This window comes from Halyomorpha halys, unplaced genomic scaffold (assembly GCF_000696795.3).
Source record: "Halyomorpha halys isolate HHAL.00 unplaced genomic scaffold, Hhal_1.1 Scaffold350.1, whole genome shotgun sequence".
Lineage (NCBI taxonomy): Eukaryota > Metazoa > Arthropoda > Insecta > Hemiptera > Pentatomidae > Halyomorpha > Halyomorpha halys.
Window position 1 is genome coordinate 573,970 of NW_027107986.1, and position 21,550 is coordinate 595,519.

Here is a 21,550-nt window from a genome sequence, read left to right on the forward strand (position 1 = left end):
AGAAACGTAAAAGCTAAATAAAAATCTGGTGCTAAACGTGCATCGTAAAACTTTCAACTTACTACAACAATTCGTACTTTACGGTTTCTCGATATGAAAATAACGAATATAAACTTTTTTCTTCCCAAGAATACAACAATCTAAAATATAAGGAAGATGTATACAAATTATTGCCATCGGAAGAGATACAGTGGTTTCAGTTTTTCCAATGCTATCGGTATTGGTAATTGGTGGGGGGGGGGGGACTAGGTCCTTTTTGCCAACCCCTTGCGGCTACCAGAGTGGTCACCGCATACCAACCAAGGTGGGAGTATAAAGGCTAGGCTGATGGCATGGCACACACAGAGCATTTTACGAGACTCAGGGGGCTTCAAAACGTGTGCTTCTTTCGAAAACTTCAAAACGTATGCATCTTTCGAAAACTTCAAAACGTGTGCTTCTTTCCAAAACTTCAAAACATATGCATCTTTCCAAAACTTCAAAACGTGTGCTTCTTTACAAAACTCGAAATTGAAATTACGCACGACCGCTATACTTCCTCTTACTATATATCCCATATTTCATTAAGTGAAAGTAAAACGAAAGAAACTGGACTGTTATATTTGTAAACTCCAAACTATTTGTAATAAGACTGATTCTCATACATACTCTACCCCATATTAAAGTAATCAGTCTCACTTTAGCTCAAGGAACTTTCTAGAAGGAATTCATTGCAAAAGATGTGTCATTTTATTACTCCATTTATGGAAGATAGTGTTTATCAAGACACTCTCCAACTGCGTGATTTATTATGACTGTCATATTCTCATTAATTTTAGCGTTGAATGAACACGGAATGTTAGCAATCCAGCAGCGGATTTCTAGAAAGAGGAATTTTAATATGCCATTAAACCGGATTGTTTCGGTAGGAATGCTACTCGAATTCAAACTCAGTCATACTCAACCCAGGGATCTCCAAACTAACCCCATCACCATAAACGAGGAAGATTGCAAAAAAAAACAAGGCTTAACTTGTTAAAAACCTAGGTACTTCTCAACTTCTAACCATCCAGTATTTCAAGGAACTTTAATTATTAAAATGGCGTTTTTAACCTTTTAAACTATTTGAATGTGGAAACCAGTTCCAACTTCAATTCCTAGTGCGTTTTATATGTTTAATTTTTCAATATCTGGAAACCAAAAGGATGCAATAAATATCAAAACTGTTATAAAAAATTCAAATGTAATATATGCCAAACTGCTGAATAAATTGAACAAACAACGAACTGACCTTCATTTCTTTAACGAAAATAGTTAAATAAAAAGCTTAGCAGAGTGTACTGAAAATCAATAGTATTCTAATTGTGCACTGTGCTGCAAATGGTGATTCGTGGAGAAAAAGAAAAAAAAATAACAAACAAGCCTTTCTGGAGATTAAAATTGTGGTAATTTTATAATTTGTTTCCGAATTAGTATAATATAAATAATAAATTTTGCCCAAAATAGGAATGAAAAAACATCTTGGCTCATATAATTTTAATAGTGATGATTTAATAAATGAATTCTATGTGTAATATTGGTTGTCGATCAAAAGCCCAAGAAAAATTATAACTAATACTTCCATGGAGAAGTGTTTATAAAAACAAAAGATTTTTATTAATATGACTGTGGCGTAGAAGAAAAAAATTAGAAAATGGCCAGAGGAAAGGGCCAAAACGTTGCAAAAATGTTGAAAAGATATATGCATTTATAAAATGTAATTTAGATATAGAATATACACAAATAAGATAAAGAAAAAAAATGTTTATATAGTTTTATTATTAATTAATGCGGCCCTAAGGAAATGTTTCTCCTCAATTATTTTGATTGATATTTAATAATTAAAGATGAATCCCACTAAAAAATAAACAATCATAATAAAGTTGTTTGAATTAAACTTTTTCGTTTTTGAAAAAAAAAAAAAAAACTTGTTGGTCTTTATGATATAATTTTTATCTATTATTCTTATATGTTTTTGTTGGTTCTTCTCTTGGATAGAGAGGATATTTTTCATTTATTCTCAAAGGAAGTTTTGATGTAAATTTCAAACTACTGTAGGTGGTTTAAAAACGCAAAATACAGTATAAACCACAAAATTCGGTGCAAAGCAACACTTTTTGACGGTATTCCCAAAATGACAATGAACTACAGGAAGACTAAACTTTTTAATATATTTGTGTTGATGGGTCAGTAAGGAGAATGAAAGGTAGGTGAATAATATTTTTTTTTCTTCTATGACAACCAATACTGTTTAACACTTTTAGCATTTCAAATGAACTTTTGTAATAAATTTACGTCACATTACAATAGAACGTAGCTGATACTTAAAGCTTTTCCAATGGGCAGACATTGCATGAAATGCACAAACGTTAAGCACCACAAAAAGCATTGCTAAGTAACTGGGTATCACTCCCCAGTAAAAAAATACTGACAAGAGCTTTTTAGCATTCACCAATCAAGTTTCTATAACCACCTACTTAGAGAGCATATATTGAGAACTGTAAATTGTATTTGTATGAGATTACCAAAAATTTTAAATTAGTAAGAACAGTGAGTGATATCGATCCATTTTTGTTCCAGGGATTAACATGTTAAATAACGTCGCGTATAATTTTTGTTTTGTTTTTTCGTGAAAAGTTATAATACATCATAGTGTTTAAAAATTAGAACAGCTCTCACGCGTGTCAAGAAAAAAATCGTCTTTTTTTTTACAAAATAGAGAGGTGGAAATGCATCGTAAATGTCTGAGACTTGAATATACTGAAAGAAAATCTAAGAAGAAAATTTTATTTCTATGATTTTTGTAAGGTATAAGTATAAACCGCAGTAGACAAATTTTATTTTCCTCATTGCTTGGGTATCCATATTATCATAAATTTCATATTTCCATAATGATAATATTTATAGTTAGAATAACATCGCATATTTATATAGTTATAATAATATTTCCATTATTATTGCCCTAAAATAATCATAATGGCCTACTGTAAAATAATATAAGGTTATGGGAATACCGTCGTAACATACAGTTATTTATTCTGTTATATTAGTCCTGGATTAACCCTGGGGATATAAGACCCTTCTATGAAACAAGTACCCTTAATTGGGAGAAAAACCTAATGGTTGTCCCTGATTCTGATCAACTCATGTCCCATTACAACCGTTGGTATAATATGGTATATACCATCCTAGGTATGGTAATCCAAAACTCTTCAGTGGACGCAGTAGTACAGGTAGATAATACCCCCATTTTGTGTCAAACTTAAGGTACAGCTCACATCAATATTTTTTTGCCGGATCAATTTTTATAACATAATATATGTCATTGGTTACTGCTTCATTCATTTTTAAATTTCCAAACAGCTGAACAAGATCATAATTTGAATTTCCCGCCAGTTTTATCCTTTCATTGCTGTTTCTAGGCTAGGGACACTAGCAGTTGCCTCCTACAGGGTTACCACAAATTTTGTTGTTTTAATTTAGAACTGTACCTCAGAACTTATTACTGAAAGTTACTTGTGGTATGTTCGTTCATGCTCCTGATTCCTTTTTCACAAAACAACACCATTTCGTAATTAATTATCAAATATGTTATTAAATCATATTTTTCTAATGGATGGCCTATAGTTATTATGGACATGTTTTTTTTCTCAAGGCAAACATATCTGAGTTAACCTGTTGATACCGAAATTCTCATTCCTTTGTCATTATTATTTTAACAGCAGACAAAGAAGAATTACAAGAGGAATTAAATTTCTTCTAAAACCCAGAGCAATATAAACCATGACCTCGGAGTCCCCACGTAATAGAAAATCCTATGAAGTGAAAAAAAGGTTTGATAGAAAATAAAAATAATTATATTACTAAAGGTAAACTACTTTCCTAACATAACGCAGATATTCCTCATTAATTTACTTTTAAGATGATTGATAAAGAGAAAACAACAAAATTTAAATGAATGATATTTTGTGAACATGGTAAGAAATGGTTTTGGATTAAAAATCCAGAATCAGAAACATTTTATTCAACGTAATTCCAAACTTCAAAATATCCAGTTTTGGGAAAATCACCCACGTATGATACAATACTAATCTTTCCATTCATGCACTTGGATATTTTTTTACCGCTCTCTCTAATCTATTTAACAAAATATATATCTTGTCATATATAAATAAATACAATTTTATTTCAACGCTCATGAAACCTTTGTAAATGGACGCACATCTCTCTAATGGAAATTATGCCAACCACCAAAAGATCATCTCTGAATTTCATTTCTACTCACATTGAAAAATTTAATATGGAAAGTCAGCCATAGAATATATGATGAGAAGATTTCTCACAGAAGAGAAAATAATGAACCAAGTACTATTTATAAAGAGTCAAGAACTACTCCCAAATATCAAGTTCTCAACAGTGATCTTGATATAAGGATGGAGAAAAATGAAACTTCTTCCTATATACTGTGGGAAACTATGGAATAATCTGATTAGTGCATTCCAGGCATCACTGAGAGAAATAGTGTTCATAATGAAATAAAAACTTTCTAAATGAACTATTTTTTTGATGATTGTTTTCATCGAGGCTTGAAAATTGGTATACATTTATAATTAATAATTAATAATGAAATGTATATTTTCATATAAAGCATTCTTAAATATGTGAGTTCTAAGATCTAATATACTTTTCATTTAAATTTCGAATTTCCCTTAAAATATACATATACATATAAGATGGACTTCTATATTTTCATCCATTCATAATTCGTTTTCTTTACATGTTTATATATATATACAAGAACGAGAACCACCAAAAAATAATTTGATTTACAAAAATATAGTAATTAGAAACATTAAAAGCAATTCCAAAGTTACCTTAATTGTGCGGCAATTTATAATTGCTTGATGTTGGTACCATGCTGCACTACAAGTATGCTATAGGTTCCCATAAGTATGGCCAATGGTCAAACGCATTAATAAATGGACTTTAAGAACATTAGTATTATTGGTATAAAATTAGAACCTCATTTACACTTTTTTAATAAACTGTATCCGTTGATAAAATAAAATAATAAATCCTACAATGATTTGTTTAATCATTTCGTTTTCATAAAAAAATTAATTCGAAAAAAAAATAGTTTAAAAAAAATTATTTTCTACTAAGAATACTATTTTAAGAGTCCATTTTTCATTGGTCAATTGTTTAAGTGTCGGACTTATCTCAATTGTAAAACTTCAGGAAATAACTGAAAACAACTTAAGAGTTACGGTGAGGCATGGCACCATTATTAAAAAAACAATAGGTTTTTTGTACTTTTGAAGTTGATTAGGAACTATTATTTAAGTTACTTAAAAAAGATAAAAAGTATATCTTATATTAGTTATTTCTTTTTAGTGATTCTTCTGTTCACTTTTGAAGATGGTATTTATTTATTTTTTATTTTTAATAGTTCTTGTCTACCTTTTTTAAGTCGTACTTTTTTTCTTAAGTAACTATGTTAATTAAATATCTGTGGAGTATCCTGTGGGGAGAGGGTAGTGGTACGGTACTATCCATGTGGTGTACCTTTTGTTTTAAGAAATAATTACTGAAATCGATTTTTATTTCTTTTTTATTAGTGTTCCTTAACAATGGATGTGGACATACATAAAAATAAAACATTCATGGTATCCTGATAAAAGTTATGTAGGATAACACTCAATGTATACCTTATTTGTTAAAGATAATAATAGAAATCGGTTCAAGAAAAGCGAAGTTATACTGGAGCAAATATAAAAAATAAATCAGATGAATTCAGTTTATAACGATGTTTTCTTCTAAATTGGCAGATAGTGCGAAAATCCATTTAAAGAAAAAATAGTACCAGATAATAAACATTTATTATGAATTTTCTTCAACCATTTGAATTCGTAATAAATATCTACTTTTGTAACAAAATATCGATGGCAACAATTTGACAATTGCCATTGTTACATTTATTACTGTATGTCGCACAAAGTATTTACAATTTGGATTGATGGACGTATAATTTAAACTTGGCCGTATTTAGAGAAAACTGCTCCTGGAATGGGAACAGAACGGGTGTGCCCCCCTCCATTTTTTTTTTACAAAATTACGTAACAATTACATAATGTGAATTATAAAAACAAAACGATGAAATTATTAACTCATATTATATTTTATTTGAAATATAAATAATTTTAAATCATTTAATTTTATATTTTCAGTAAACACCTTTTATAATTTTCCACCTTTCTAATGTAGGATCATGGCACGCCCTAAAATTTGGCGCCCTAACGCGGCCTTGGTTTCAACCAACGATTACTTTACGTTGAACCGAAAGTATGTATTACATTCAGGGTCCTGAATTTATCACAATTTCATAATATTTTTTATCGTTACTAAAAGAAAACATGTCATTGGTTTTAAATTATAAAGTTGAGTTTTTTAGAATCAATGTATTTCGAATTATTTAGTTATCTGACTACCATCATCAATGATTTAGTTGTTAGAGATTATGATTATTATTTATTTATTTCGAAACAAATGGCTGAACCAGCCTTCTAAATGTCTCTTGATAATTCTATCGAAAATATTTATTTTTAAATATTTATTTATTTTATTTATTTTTATTTTTATTTTATTTTAATGAACGTAGTATCTCTTTTTTGAAAAGAAAAGTTTATAATATTTTCCATATTGTTGTGTATATAAATTGTTCCGTAAAACAGTCTCAGAAAGTTTCTTTTGTGGTAGACCCTGTTAGTGTATAAACATGTTATAAGAAAAATTTTATTAAAAAATTGAAAATGCAAAACTGAAAGTACGTGGCGTATCATACTATTTTGTTTTTGTTTGGGTTGCTAAAAGAATTTATTGAAATGTGGTAACTACCGAAACGTAACCAGAATGGTAAGGCGCACCAAGTAATACCATACCGCATAACAAACTAAGATACGCCAAACATCATGATTATGATTGATTGTGTTCATGACTGTATGAATGAATGTAATGATGATAGCTATTCCAAGACTGGTGTCATATTGCAAAACATATTTAAAAAAAAAAAAAACACTACTGTTATCTTTGTAGACCTGGAATAAATAAATTATAAACTTGGCTGAATTTTATTGCCTTAAATTAGTGAATTGCACTCACGGTGAAGTATTTGACGAAGAGTCTGTAATTATAATATTCAATTTCAACTATTAATTAATCAATATTGTGATATATATATTTATATTTTTTTGTTTTGAAAAATATTTTTGTTAAACCCCCTCGCTCGCTCCGCCAATATACAGAGTTCAAATATTGCCTGTAATATCACAATTCACTAAACTAATCCTATGTAAAAGGTACCTATATTGCAATGTTAGTGGAAATATATTTCAAAAGCACAGCAGGAAGGAGAACAGGAATGAGCTACTGGAGGTCCAGCAAGAAAGTGGGACAACTTGACGCATTAACAGGAATCACACCAAAAGTGTAAGTCAATGAATTTTTCTTTAAATTTGGCGGAGCGAGCTGGCTTTGTAGTTTAATTGTTAGAGCTTCTAATGATTTTTTTTTTCCTATTTTGTTTGAGATTAAAATATGAATAAAATATAGAGTTATTATTAACTTTTTTTTTGTTTAAACAAATCAGTTATTTGTTGCGTTTTTCTTTGCTTTCGAAAATAAGCTTCTAGAGTATTGAGTTCAATATAATTATGTTGAGTTATATTGAAATAAAGTAATTTTTCAACTGAGAGATTTAACACCTTAAAAATTAACTTTTTAATTTTATTTAACTGTAAAAATACTAAATAAGAATTTAAAATAATAATATCACATGAAAATATATTAATATTAATTATTATTTAAAAACCAATTATTTTCTCATAAATTGCATGTAAAAATTATTTCACTCTGTTTACAAAATTCACTGAATGATTTCAAATACAATGTATGAACTTTTGAAATTAACTTAGTAGATTGCATGTAAGTGTTTATTTTTATTTTTTGTTTCAATATTTATTTCATTGTTCAACTGTAACGTCTTATAGTTTATGTCAAATATTTTATAAACATTCTTACTGTATATCTGTATCCTATATAAGTTATAATTATAGATCATATAATCCTAATAATATAAAACGATAAAATTAAAGAAAATATGAAATTTAATTATTTTTTTCTTTTTTAATTACTTTCTCTTTTTGTCATCCTGGGTACTTTATCCTGGCACAAATGGTTTTAGGCCAATTTTGGGGATCTTCTTTATTGGGAAGACTCAATAGTGATTTCCAGAACCTTTGTCGAGTACATTTGTCCATTTCATGAATTTGGCTACTTATTATGTAAACAATAAAATTAATTAAATGTTGGTTCCTCTCCCTGAATCCAAATAATTCAAAAATTCCTGGCAGTATTAGGATTTTAAATTATTTGTAAGGGGATATCATATTTAACAACTAAGGTCTGAATCTTTCTTTATTTAAAAATTAGCCCAAATCCCTTGTGAGGGTAACATGTTTTTTTTTTCACTTTTCAACTAGATTTATTATTTGTTTTCCCTCCTCTCCTTCGGGTTTTTTTTTTTTTTTTTAATAGGAAAAGACCCAGAAAATACTGAATAATATTTAGATTTAAGAGAAAAATGTTTTATTTCTAACACAAATAAAATATTTATTGTTACCTTCATAAACAGTTAACTTCGGGAAAATGTTAATCCTACCTCACCTGAAATAATCAACTTTGGAAGGGTTTATAAATCCAATCAGCCAATAAAACCAATAAAATAAATCCAATTCATAGTAAGAAAAATGGAAGATTTTGGCGTACACAAAACAAGAATGTGAAACTGCACTTGCTCACAAAATGATAGTACTTATGGGTCAAAGAAAAGCAAAAAAGCCAAATGTCAGAGACCTCATCCCTCTCTCATTCGTTATACCTAAAGATAAAACGTTGTATTGAAGGGCTGCAAGAAACAAGCTTTTGGACAATAACCTTTTGTTACTTGGTTTTCTTACATCAAATTTGTAAAAGAGGCATAACCACGAGATTCTCCAATTATTCGGGAACTCATAATTCTTTTGTTTTTTTAATATCTACATAATTTACAATGATGATTGTCATAATGATCACATCAACATTTTTCTATTTAATTGTAACTTCAGCTCATTCATATTTGGAAAAGCTCTAACTGCTTTTATAAGCCAATGTCTTCTCAGTTCCCCGCCATGTCCTTGAACCTCATTTTTAACTCCTTGTTGGAGTTAAATCGCCTTACGGCCTAATGTTCTCACACGGTGCCATTAGAGGCTCAGTATTATAAGGAGGGTGTCAGGAAGGTATAACAGGTATAAAGTCAATGTAAAATAAAATAACTATAATCTGCTGGCGGTGCCGGTTCGAATCCGGCCTGAGGCGTTGACTTTTTTCATTGAGAGGTTGTCCCACAAAATGAAAAACTTGACCCCAACCATGGTTAAGCAGTATAGGACTTCAATGGGAGTCTTGCCGAAAACAAAATAACTATATTATGTCAATAAAGTCATGTTAATTGTGTTTTGGGATTCGAAGGGAGTTAGTTGGCTGGGATTATTCCTTCTAGGATGAACATTAATGAACCAATTCGACGTAGATTTGACTCAAAAATCAAAAAGTACCCATTTGGAGACTTAAAAATAGTTTCATTTCATAATGGATTTTAATATATTTATAAATTCAGTCTTATTTTTAGTTAATATTAAATTATTATTAAAAATAAAAAGTCCTCATTATTAAATTTTTCATATCATTAGTCCTATTTTCTGTATACTTCCATCTACATGTCATCGCCATATTCCTTGAAAAGAAAACAATTAAATTATAAACATCTTTACTCTTGTAAATCATAGGAGAAGTTAATTGAAAAAGAATTGTTACTCAACATTATTTTTTTCTTTTTAATTAATTTTACAATAAATATCATTTATTATTTTAAAAAAATGTAATTTTTATATTTCTAATATCGGGTAAAGTGCCCAAATTGTTCCAAAATATACCCTTTCCACATTTTTTTTAATGCCATCGTTGATTTCTATACGCGAAACAGCCTCGAATTCTGCCAGCGAAAAAGGTTTAGAATGATACATATTTCCATAGGTGTTTAAATTAAAATATTTCCCAATCCCGTTATCAAAGTGAGTTTGTTTCTGTTTATTTTGATGATTCGTTGATTCTCGCATTGATCAGAATTAAGATAAAAAGATAGTGGATGAGTTGTGGAGATAAATTTATTTAAAACCAGGAAAAAATCTAGTAATTGTAATAAAAGACAATGAATAATATCTACGATCATATAGTGCTTCATTTTAATTCTTTAACTGTTTGAGTGGAAAATTTTATGGCAACTTATTCCTCATTTTCAAAAATGTAAATTCTTTAAAGGTTTTGTGTGTTAGTGATGGAAATTCTACAATTTATGAATCATAAAAGCTTATTAATTCTTCGATTCCTTATGATTAAGGGAATGATTTAATATATTGGAATAGATTCTATTGGAGCCAGTCCCGGGATTATACTAATTTTAGGTAGCTACGTCATTAGATATTCAGGATTAGTAGCACCTGATATTTGGAAAAGTTATTATTAGATTTTGGAATGACTAGAATAGAACACTTCAAACTCTCAGAGAAAATATAAAATACCTGGTATACTGATCGATAAACCCATTAATTTTTAGTAGATATGAAAATTAATTTTTGGATTTTAAATCGAATACATTATTGGAGTTTCTTCAATAAGTAAATTCTCTACATGTCTGTATAACTAACTAATTTTATCTGTTGTGTATATTTTTAATAAAGTGGTCAATATAAAAAAAATAAACAGATAAAGCTTGGTTCTTCCAACAATTTTAGAAAGACTTTGCAAAAAACGTATTTCAAATTTTGCCTGAAAATCTAGTGCATCACGCAATTTTCACTTACCTCCCAAGTAGGCAATTTTTTTTTTGTTAACTATTTATTTATTGCTATTTACAACTGTACATTATAATACATTTAGTAAATCTGATCTAAGTTAAATTAGATTGTTACAGGCGTGTAGAGAAACTACCCATTGGTAGCACTCTAATGACATTTTACATTAGCTGGTCTCGTGGACATCTTCTTTTCAGGGGCCTCGGAGGATTGTCAGGAATGAAAGAGGATGCAAGATTAGGGGGTTTGAGTGGTTAGAGAGTTTATAATGGAAGGAATGATATCTGGTACGGGCTAAATCGGTTACATAAGGAACATTTAGGTCTTTATGGATGGTTTTATTTGTAACAAAGTACGAGGGCTGTGATATGGGATTGGAGATTTTGGGATACGATTAATGGGTTATTATTAACAGCGAGCACACATGTGTCATCGGCATACGTGGTGAGGATAGTGTTAGGATTGTTTGGAAAGTCAGCTGTATAGACGGTGTAGAGAATGGGACCAAGGATTACTACCTTGAGGAACACCAGCGGACTGAGAATAGAGGGATGAATAGGAACCATTGTGGTTTACTTGGAAAATTCTATCTATGAGAAAGGAACGAATAATGAGAAAGTATGTAGGAGGTAGGAATTTACGGAGTAATGCATTCCCGGGTGCCAGTCGATCAAAAGCCTGTTCTACATCGAAAAAGCCTCCCACGTAGTACATTCCGCGCTCCAAAGAAGACGAAACTACGTGCACTACACGATGACTGGTGGATAGTAGAGTGGGATGTTCGAAATCCAAACTGGTGATCAGGGATTATATGATTGGAATGGATGCGGTATAGGCGTTTCAAAATGTGTTTTTCAAGGATTTTGCCCATGATCGGTAATAGAGAAATAGGGCGATAGGATGATGGGTATTCTGGAGGCTTTTGGGGTTTGGGGATCATTTTAACTATAGATAATTTCCAGGGGTCAGGAAAATATGTGGAACGGAGTACGGCGTTATATATGTAAGTGAGGAAAAGGATAGCTTTCCAAGGCAGAAGTTTTAGAATGTGGGATGTTATTAGGTCGTATCCAGGAGCTTTGTGGGTAGATAATCTTTGAATGATACTAGATATTTTAGAAGGATAAAATGCTTTAGGTTAGATTGTACAGTGATACACAGAGTTTAACTAAAATCGTTTGAGAAAATCGAACACGCGTGAAAACATGATGCTACAACGTTGCTCTTTGGGTCAGTCTATTTTATGGAAAAAATATCGCAGACGTACCCACCTTGAATATGAGATTTCATTTTCATACGAAATTTCGTTTTTGAGCTAGGCTGTTTACAGACAGGCTGGTTACACACACAAATATATTATTATTCTTTTTTTTTCTTATCCTAAAACTCTACTTAACGAACAGTGTAAGACGATAGCCCCATTTACAATTTATATTAAATAATTTAAATGTTTGTTATTGTTGTGGTCCGCGGTAGTCAAAATATATGTATTTCGTTGAGAAATATTTCACTTATTTAATATTGTGAGATTTTAATTTTTTTGAACAATTATTAACTTCGTTAACAGTCAAAAATGTAATACTTAAAACCATATCCATAATTTAAAAGCAAAATAAACTTATTTTTAAATGAAAAATGAATAGAGGGGTCAAATATTTTCAACATTATTAAATATTAGTTTATATATATAATACAAAAAAAACAAAAAAAAAACAGAGGCCTCTGTCATTCATACCTTCCCCGTATTTACAATTATCAGAAATCGCTATTGTTAAATACCTTAAAATACAGAATAATCATTAGAAAAAAAATTAGTTTTAGAACAATATAAGAATAACAATGGATGTGTCAATGGTTAAAAAAAAAAATGTCATTGGTGACTATACATTTCATCGTAAATTGTATAAATGGATAGACAACAATTAGTGAACTATAATCTTATACTTAATTTTCCACACTTTTTTTTTTATTTATTTTTTTTTTTATTATTTTGCAAACCAGAGCACTGCTTCTTTATATATAGAGAACTAATGTCATACATAGCGTTGAGTCGGTCACCTTCCTACTCATAAGCTCTTTTAAAGAATCTTTGTGAAAATGCGAATTTGTTTTAGACTGTGCAATTTAGTCCAGAGGATATATACATGAAAAAGGTTGCCAGTAAGGAACCTAAACATAAAGATATAAAGGAAAAATCTAGTTTTTCATCAAGATATTTTTCGGGAAAACTTCCCTTGGCCTGAATCTGAAATGCATAGATCCAAGAACGATGCTTGTTTCATTCCATTCTTGTAGAGAAGAAAATTCAGTATAACTTTCATCCTCATAATTATTTTATGTATGCATCAGCAAGGAGGGTACAGAAGGGAATTACTACAGCTTTCCTGAAAGCCGATGTCTTCGGTGCTCACTCCCCGGTTTCCTACTCATATTACCTCCAAAACAATTTTAACTATTGATTTTTATCCTGCAGTTTACCATTGGCTGTTAACAAACGTGTCCTTGAGCATAATAAGTGTAGTAAATAAATTCAGTATAAGTTGAGTTGTGTGGATTTTGTCAGAAAAGCCTGCTCTCTCACAGAACATTTCTCTTTCTAAATAAAAAGTTGAAAAAGAATAGCCTTAAATTTGTGAACATTAATTCATAAATTACGTTAGTAAAAATTATACTTTTCTATCTAAAGGGACAGGAAAGGATTACGAAAATTAATTAGTGAATTCATAATTCATATCGCCATGTTACCTACAACACAAGACGTTGTCAAATACCATTCGCTTCGATAGCTACCCTGGTACCCCCTCAAGAGCAAACCTGGTTGGGGAAAAAAATTGAAAGAAGTGGAGCAGAGTAAACATCAGTTATGGTTTCAGTAGGTGGTGTTGTTTCTGGTAACAAATTTTAATAGATAACGAGAGTTATAGAAATTCAACTGCAGTGTGGTATAAGATATGCTTATTTACTTTATATGAAGGGAAACTATACAGAGTCTATGTAATGCGTACAAATATGTATGTAAGTATGTGTTTATATTTATATATACAACACAAATCCGTAAAGTTGTACAGAGTACTATGTACAACTTGTCTGCTTGAGTGTCCTTCGGCAGCTATTCTTTGCCATATAAACCTTGAACTATTGATTTATTCGGCTAAATTATTAAAATAAAGACATTAGCAATGCAACAAGTTACTATATGATGATGCAATAAAGAACTACTGAATACTAAGGTCGTCCGAACGTCATGTACCAACAGTGCACAGTACTCGGTCATTACCCAGGGCATTAGTCTTTGTCCCATTGAGACAATTAATGACCCAGCCCCTCTTTCGTTGCAGTAAGTCATTTCTCGTTCATCTAAAAGTGGTTAAGAGGAAGGATGTAAGTAGCTGTATGTAAATGGATGTAAGGATGTAAAATTCTCTTCGATTTGGAAAATTCTTGTGCGGTATCTGTATTACACAACTTTCACTTAGCTCCCTACTTATATTCCTAAGTTTTGAGTAGATTGGTGTACTCCGTTCAACTCATCGATATTTTTTGAAATAACATCTAAGGCAAGAATGGGGGCAAATTTTTAACTAAACATTTTTATTTTCCTTTTGCTATAAAAATATATATTTTGGGTTCTTGAGGTAGATATAACGAATATTAATTTTTTCCTGCCAAGAATACAACAGTTTAACAAAAACATAACGAAGTCGTAAAGTAAACATATTCTTGCAGTCAGGAGCGGTCAGGTAGTCTTTGTTTTTTTCCAATCCCAGGCTGTCTCTTTTTTTTCCTTTAGTTATTCATCAATTTTTTTGTATCTATCCAATATTTAGTACTGCCAACAATGAGAACTGATTTTTTATTTATATATAATTTAATTTCTTAATCGAGACTGGTTTATTAATTATAATAAAAAATATCCATAAGATCACAATATATTTATTCTCTTATAACTCTTACTCAAGGATATCTTATTTATAAAATAACAGCTACAGCTATGTCACTAAAAGGTTGCAGGCTATCCTGCCTTTGTTAAAAATACACCTTAGTCAATTAACCTATTTTTATCCACTATTTCGCTTATTATAATTTCATTCAATTTGCACTATCTGTTACAATCTTATCAATTCTCATTGACGATAAGATTGATATACAATCGAGACTAAAGATAAATTGAAGGATAAATAAGGAATCCTTAAGAATGGCGAACGTTGTTCTTTGTTACTATATGTATATTTTTTACTATAATGGGTAAAAAGATTATTTATTTTAAATTTTAAAAACAAATTAAAAGTACTTTATATTGGAAGAAGATGGTTGACCGCATGAAGTAGATTGTCCGGATAGCGGTCAATAAAGGTATCAATATAGTGAAAGAAAACTATTTATTGTTAACCAACGTTTCGCCCAACTTTACAGGGCTTCGTCATGGCTAAATGAAAAAATAAGATACAAACATTATAGAATTGACAAAACATTTCAAAAAAAAATATTATGTTTATAAAGTATATAAAAAAGAAATAATAATAACAATATAAGGAAGTATACATGCAGGTGGACTGGAAACAAGTTACTAATAAATACAACCAGCTGTGATAAAAGTTCTAAATACAGATCTAGACTAATAAATTGTAGGAGAACAGTAATTTAATAACTATTTTTGATTAGAAATGATTCCCAAACCTTAAAAGCTGTCAAAATACCCATCCTCCTACCATCCTATCTCTCTGTTACCTACCGTGGGCAATAACCTTGAAAAACTTATCTTGAAACGCCTGTACCCCATCCTAGGTTCCAACCAAATAATCCCAGATCACCAGTTTGGATTCATTGGAGCGAGGAATGTACTGCTCGGGAGTCTTTCTTGATGTAAAACAGGCTTTTGATTGATTCTGGCGCCCTGTACTGCTATACAAGATCCATAAATTCCTACCCCCTACATATTTTCTCATTATCCGTTCTTATCTCTCCGACAGACTATTTCAAGTAAATCACAACAATGCTAATTCATCCCTATGTCCTCAGTCTGCTGGTGAACCTTGGATTGTATCCTTGGTCCTATCCTTTATGCAGTTTTTACAGCTGCCATCCCAATCCATCCTAACACTATCATCACCATGTATACCGATGGTACATGTCTGTTGTCAGTGATAAATGATCGTTCCATTGGATCCCAAATCCTGCAACCCCACATCACCACCCTTGAAGAATGGTGCCATAACTAGAGGATTAAAATAAATTCCAATAAATATCACCAAATCACTTTTACCCTCCGTCATAAGCCCATGACGTCCTGCCCCACAGTATCCTTTAATAATAGCTTACTTATTCCAGTTGAACAGATCCATTACTTACAACTTAAGTTGGTTAATAATAGTTTTCTTTGATTATTTTGATACCTTTACTGACCGCCACCCGGAATATCTTCCTACAATAAAATTTCATTACAAGAGGATTTTTAAACATTCGTCATATATGCAATTTCATACTAATTCAATCTATTTTATTTCAAATCTGTATACTTTTATTGTGCGTTGCGTCTAAAATTTCGAAGATTTTAGGCATAGCAGTGGATAGAAACCAAGGGCCCCTTGGACACATTTTTAGGTGTCCTCGTCAAAAATTAAATTCACAACTGAAACCCAATTTTGTATTTTATGCAGAAGGGCAGATGTGAAAATACTAGTAGACAATAATAAAAAAATATGTATGAAACAACTTTTTTAGGGCTTTTAGGAAAGTTAGAATTACTGCCTTTTTTAAAAAATTCTGTACTACCCTTGTATTACATATTATAGAGAATTTTCTTATCCTTAAGAATAAAATGAAAAAGCATCGACTTAGGACAATGGTTTTGCCATGATATTTTGAATATACAAAAAAAAAGTTTTCAAATTTCGAAGATTTTAGGACATAGGAAATTTTCCAGAAGACGGTTCTATTGGAAAACTCGGATTCCAAATGATAAGTACACATACAAGCCAAAAAAAAAAATCTCCAACCCAACCTTCTCCAAGATACCACAATCATTTCCCTTCGACTGACTTTAAATTGTAGTAATATTTTAGCATGACTTTTAATCTAGATACATATAAAGAAGCCTTTTAAACCAAAGTAGTGTAACTCCACTTTTTATAAAATTTTAGTTTATGCTAGAAATAGGAATAGTCATATTACTACATGCTTCTTAAGTTGCAGCTCTGATGGAAGGACAAAATAATGATGTCAGCATTATTATCCTTTTGTTAATGATCTAACTTCGCAAAAGATTGACATGGGTCCAACCGAACAAACACAATCTGCTTTATTTTATATCTAAAGTTTTGAAAAACAAATCTGCCCTTTCATCAAAACATTTGATTTTTCGAGTAGATAAAAATAACGATATACATCTTAAAATATAATTGATTTTTCTTAATGATAATTTGTAAATTGGACTAAATAATGGATGGATGTCCAAAACGTTGTCCGGAAGATTAAATAAAGAGATTAGAAATAGTGACAATTTTTTCCTTGAATAGAAGACAAATATAATTTTTATTTTTTTTTTAATATTGGGTGAAGTCCTCATTGTTCTAAAATACCCTAGCATCTCCTACCATATTGCTTGGCCTAATAAATTTTAAAAATTGTTTAAATTAATAAGTAATGACAGCACATAAGTACTTACAAATATAATTTACATATAAATTGTAGAATGTAAGCATACATTTCTCAGGAACAACAATACATGGAATAAAACAATCAATTTTTAACACATGGGGTTAAGAAAATTTTGATTTTTTTTTATGTCAACTACTATTATATAATAATACAAAACAATTTTTAAGAAAGTTACATCACATTGGTTTTAAATGGCTTGAACAACAATGCATTAGACCTAGATTATTCATCAGCCAAGTTTACAAACTAATTAATTAATTTATGTATTATATTTGTTAATAGAAACATCGACGCTGTGATACTCCTGAATCAACAACACATGGTGAAGAGCTCAATGATATTCAAATTCGACTCCAGTTCACTAGATCAACAGGTGACGGAGCAAGTGATTATGCATCACGAGGTCCACCAAGACCGAAATCAAATGCATTAGGTGTTAGTTCAGCATCACTTGTTTCCATTAGTAAACCTAATTCTACTACTTCTTCCAACATGACAGCATCCGTTGTTGTCAATCTTCCAACTTCTTATCCAAATTCCGATATTGAATATGCCTCTCCACCAACACCATCATCTCCAGTGCAATCCGATAAACAAGAAGTGAGGATCTCATTTTTATAATTTTCCTAACTTTAAAAGAAAACAAAGATTAATTAAAAAAGCATGTCTGTTCCAGCATTCAAATGAAGTACCTTTAAAAATGCATTTGTTATTTAAGTAAAAAATATTTTCATTTTATTTCATACTTACATTACCTATTCATTACTTTCGTTACTTCTTAAAGGTATGACATAATGAATAACATAATTAAAAATTTCATACCATATTCAATATTAAGTTACAATGTTTTTTTTAAATAAAATATATAAATCAAAAATTCAGTTTTTAGACAATTTGTCCAGCAATTTGTGAAATATACAGTATTATTTTTTTATAAGAATCCAAGAAAATCTATTTTTATGAGTATTTTTTTTTTCAATTTACTCATTTGTTTTTTTTTAATATTTAAATCGATTATTTGCCAGATAATATGATTTAACGAAAAGGCATATTTGTATTGTTACCAATGATCATGAATCTAAACACTAACATAAAGCAGCTCTTCATTATGATATTTTCCCTCCCACTTTGTTTTAATTTTATTGTAAATACTTTGGTCAAAAGTATTTATTGTCATTTCATACAATAGAAATGGCATTTTCTACAATTATTTAGATGTTATTTTTATTTTTTAGTATAACAAATACTATTAAACTAAAATTAATTTCTAATGCATATGTACAAAGATATTTTCTCTTTTTTATTTTTTATTTATTTTTATTTTTTTTTTTGTACATTATTGATATTAACTTTATAATCTTAAGTAAATATGTTTAAAATAAAAAATAATTAAAAAACTACAATTGTGATGTAATTTAAATTGAATAATTTATTTATTGTGCCTCTTGATCAAAATTGTGTACCCTAGGGTTTGGGGCATCATTTTCTATATATTGTTTTTATAACGCCTTTGTAAATAAAATCTAGTGTATTTTCAATCACTCTCTGGACTATTAAATTCTTGGCATAAAATTTTAATGATGCTGTCAGATATATCACAAGAAATAAAACACTGCTTAAAAGTAACAATTTATTATTTTGCAACATGATGTCCTATGATTTTGGGGTATAGAATCACATATATTTCATTCATGCTTTATAAAATATTTATATCTTAGAGGCTAAATAAATTCTTAAAGCTAAGAGTAATATTTCAAGATTAAAATAAAGAATCATTTTATAATAGACTATTTTATTTTCAGAGTATTGGTTATATTTGTAAAATCCATTTTTATATCCAAGATGAAAACATATGAATTCTAGTGTGTTATGAATATTAAAACTTCTGATCTCTATTATCTCTCATCATGTAGTTGTTTGCACATTCAATGGACAATGAAACTCACTTTAACACAAAGTGTCCCTGCATACAGATAGTCACTTATGTATTTTTCTCTTTTTTTTTAAGCATATAATTTTTATGGTGAATATTATGTTTCAAATTCCATACCAGTGTCTAATAAATAAGATGTAAGTTACTATGTCATAAAAGTGTATATATTAGTGTTCAATTCTCTAGGGCTGCTAAAGTTTAAAGCAATAGCTATTTATCATTTATGGACCAAAAAGTAAGTGTTCAGTCAGCCTACGAGAAAATTCAGCTGTATCCATTGCTGAAATAATGAATGTGTATTTCTTTTTAAAACTTGTTAAGCTAACTTTATTTGACAGAGAGGTCATTTAGCTCATCGAATTTATCATAACATCGTATATAACAGCATTTTATTTTAAATTTATATTCACTGTAGAGATCAGTAGTTTGAGAATGTGTACTTAAAACAGTATGAGGCTTTGTTAATGGTGTGAAAGGACAGAAATTGAAATAAGTATCATCTTGTTCTTCCCTAGTAGACCCTCCATAATTTAAATTACTGTTCTAGATAATGCATAATTTTTATGAAGGTTTTTAAATAAATATTATTCTAGAAGACTGTTGTATGTATTTGTATATTAAGATTTTAAAAACAAAAACAATCCAGTTTATCATACCAATAAAAAAAAACTAATAAAACAAAAAAAAACAAAAGTTAATTAGTCAATATAATCTTAACTCTTGGTACAAAAGTTACTCTTGTACTTCTTAGAGTTATAATGTAACTTGAGCAATAAAACCAAATGAAAATTAAGAATCTTTTTGTACATAAGTAATGTATAAACACTTTCCTACTTTCATTATCAGTCATACCTTAGATTCACCATAAGTAATAAGTAAATAGTAAACATCCCATTTTTTATATATTTTTTCTCCTATAAATTATAATAATTCTATACAACTATCAACTACATAATTTCTGGTTATTATTTATAATACTCTCATCAATCAAGCATAAAATTTTGAAAACACAGGAACTTATTATTTTGTCCACAGAATCATAACATTAAGTTCATCATTTACACTTGTAAGGTAAAAAGTATTTAGTCAAGTGTTTCGTTAGGAGCTTAGTAATGCAAGCATTTAAATGTTAGTAAGTGTTTTAGTTCAGTTACTTTGTCACCTGGTAGTGTTTTAAGGTGGCCAATCAAGGTATGTTCTTAAATTCAGCATTCATTATTAAATTATAAAATAAAATTTAAGAGAAAATGGAAGCCAAATAACAAATTAACATAGCACAAAAAAAAAAATTGTCTTGTAGAAAATGGATAAGTAGAAGAAATGAACTAAGTTTTACCACAGTTCTGTTCTGTTATAAATAAAGCAAATGCTGAAAGACTTGATAGGTTTGAAAGTAAGGTGTTACAAACAATGTATGGAGGTATGTTTGAAGGAGCTAGGAGATGGAGAAATAGAGAAGTTTATTATTTATTTAGGGGCCTGTGTTTATCTAATGCCATTGGAATGAATAGGTTGAGATGGAATAGGCAAGTCAACTGGATGAGTGAAGTCAGACAAGTGAAGAAGATTTACCAAGGGAAAATCTTTGCCACATAAAGAAAGGAGTATCCAAGAGGATGATTGAAGAATAAATTGTTGGAGGATATGCGGTGAGAGGGTTCTATATTGTTGAGAACAGAGTAGACTGTTAAAACAGGCCTAGGACCACTGTGGTCTGCAGTGCCAGAAGAAGAATAAATAAATATTCTAAAACGACAATTAAGGTTAAATATTTTATTTTAAGAACAATTCCCACACATTTAAATTCTTTAAAAGTAGATAAAACTAGATCAATACAGAGTGGGTGTAAGAAAAAATCCCAAATTAAAAAAAACATCATTATTTATCTAAAATACATATTGTTTCTCAAAATAAATTATTTAAATCTTTAGAATCTTTAAAGTTTACGAACTTTTTTATGCTTTCTGAAATAGACAATTCCTCAAGGTACTTT

General features: G+C 29.8%; 1 protein-coding gene across 5 annotated transcripts in view; it reads left to right on the forward strand.

The window, feature by feature from the left end:
- The window catches only part of Shal (Potassium voltage-gated channel protein Shal), a 185,623-nt gene extending 165,471 nt beyond the window's left edge, over positions 1 to 20,152 (forward strand). For 2 of the 5 annotated variants that reach the window (XR_001343275.3, XR_010843144.1), the window contains 2 exons: positions 7,419 to 7,503; positions 17,907 to 18,044. Coding sequence is in view for 3 of the 5 variants with exons in the window: in XM_014422004.3 (XP_014277490.1) it covers positions 17,907 to 18,245 (339 nt within the window). In the remaining 2 variants the exon portion in view is untranslated. Of the gene's footprint in view, positions 1 to 7,413; positions 7,504 to 17,906 lie in introns of all 5 variants that reach the window. The other 3 variants (XM_014422004.3, XM_014422005.3, XM_014422006.3) reach the window with 2 other exon arrangements.
- Positions 20,153 to 21,550: the final 1,398 nt, after the last annotated feature.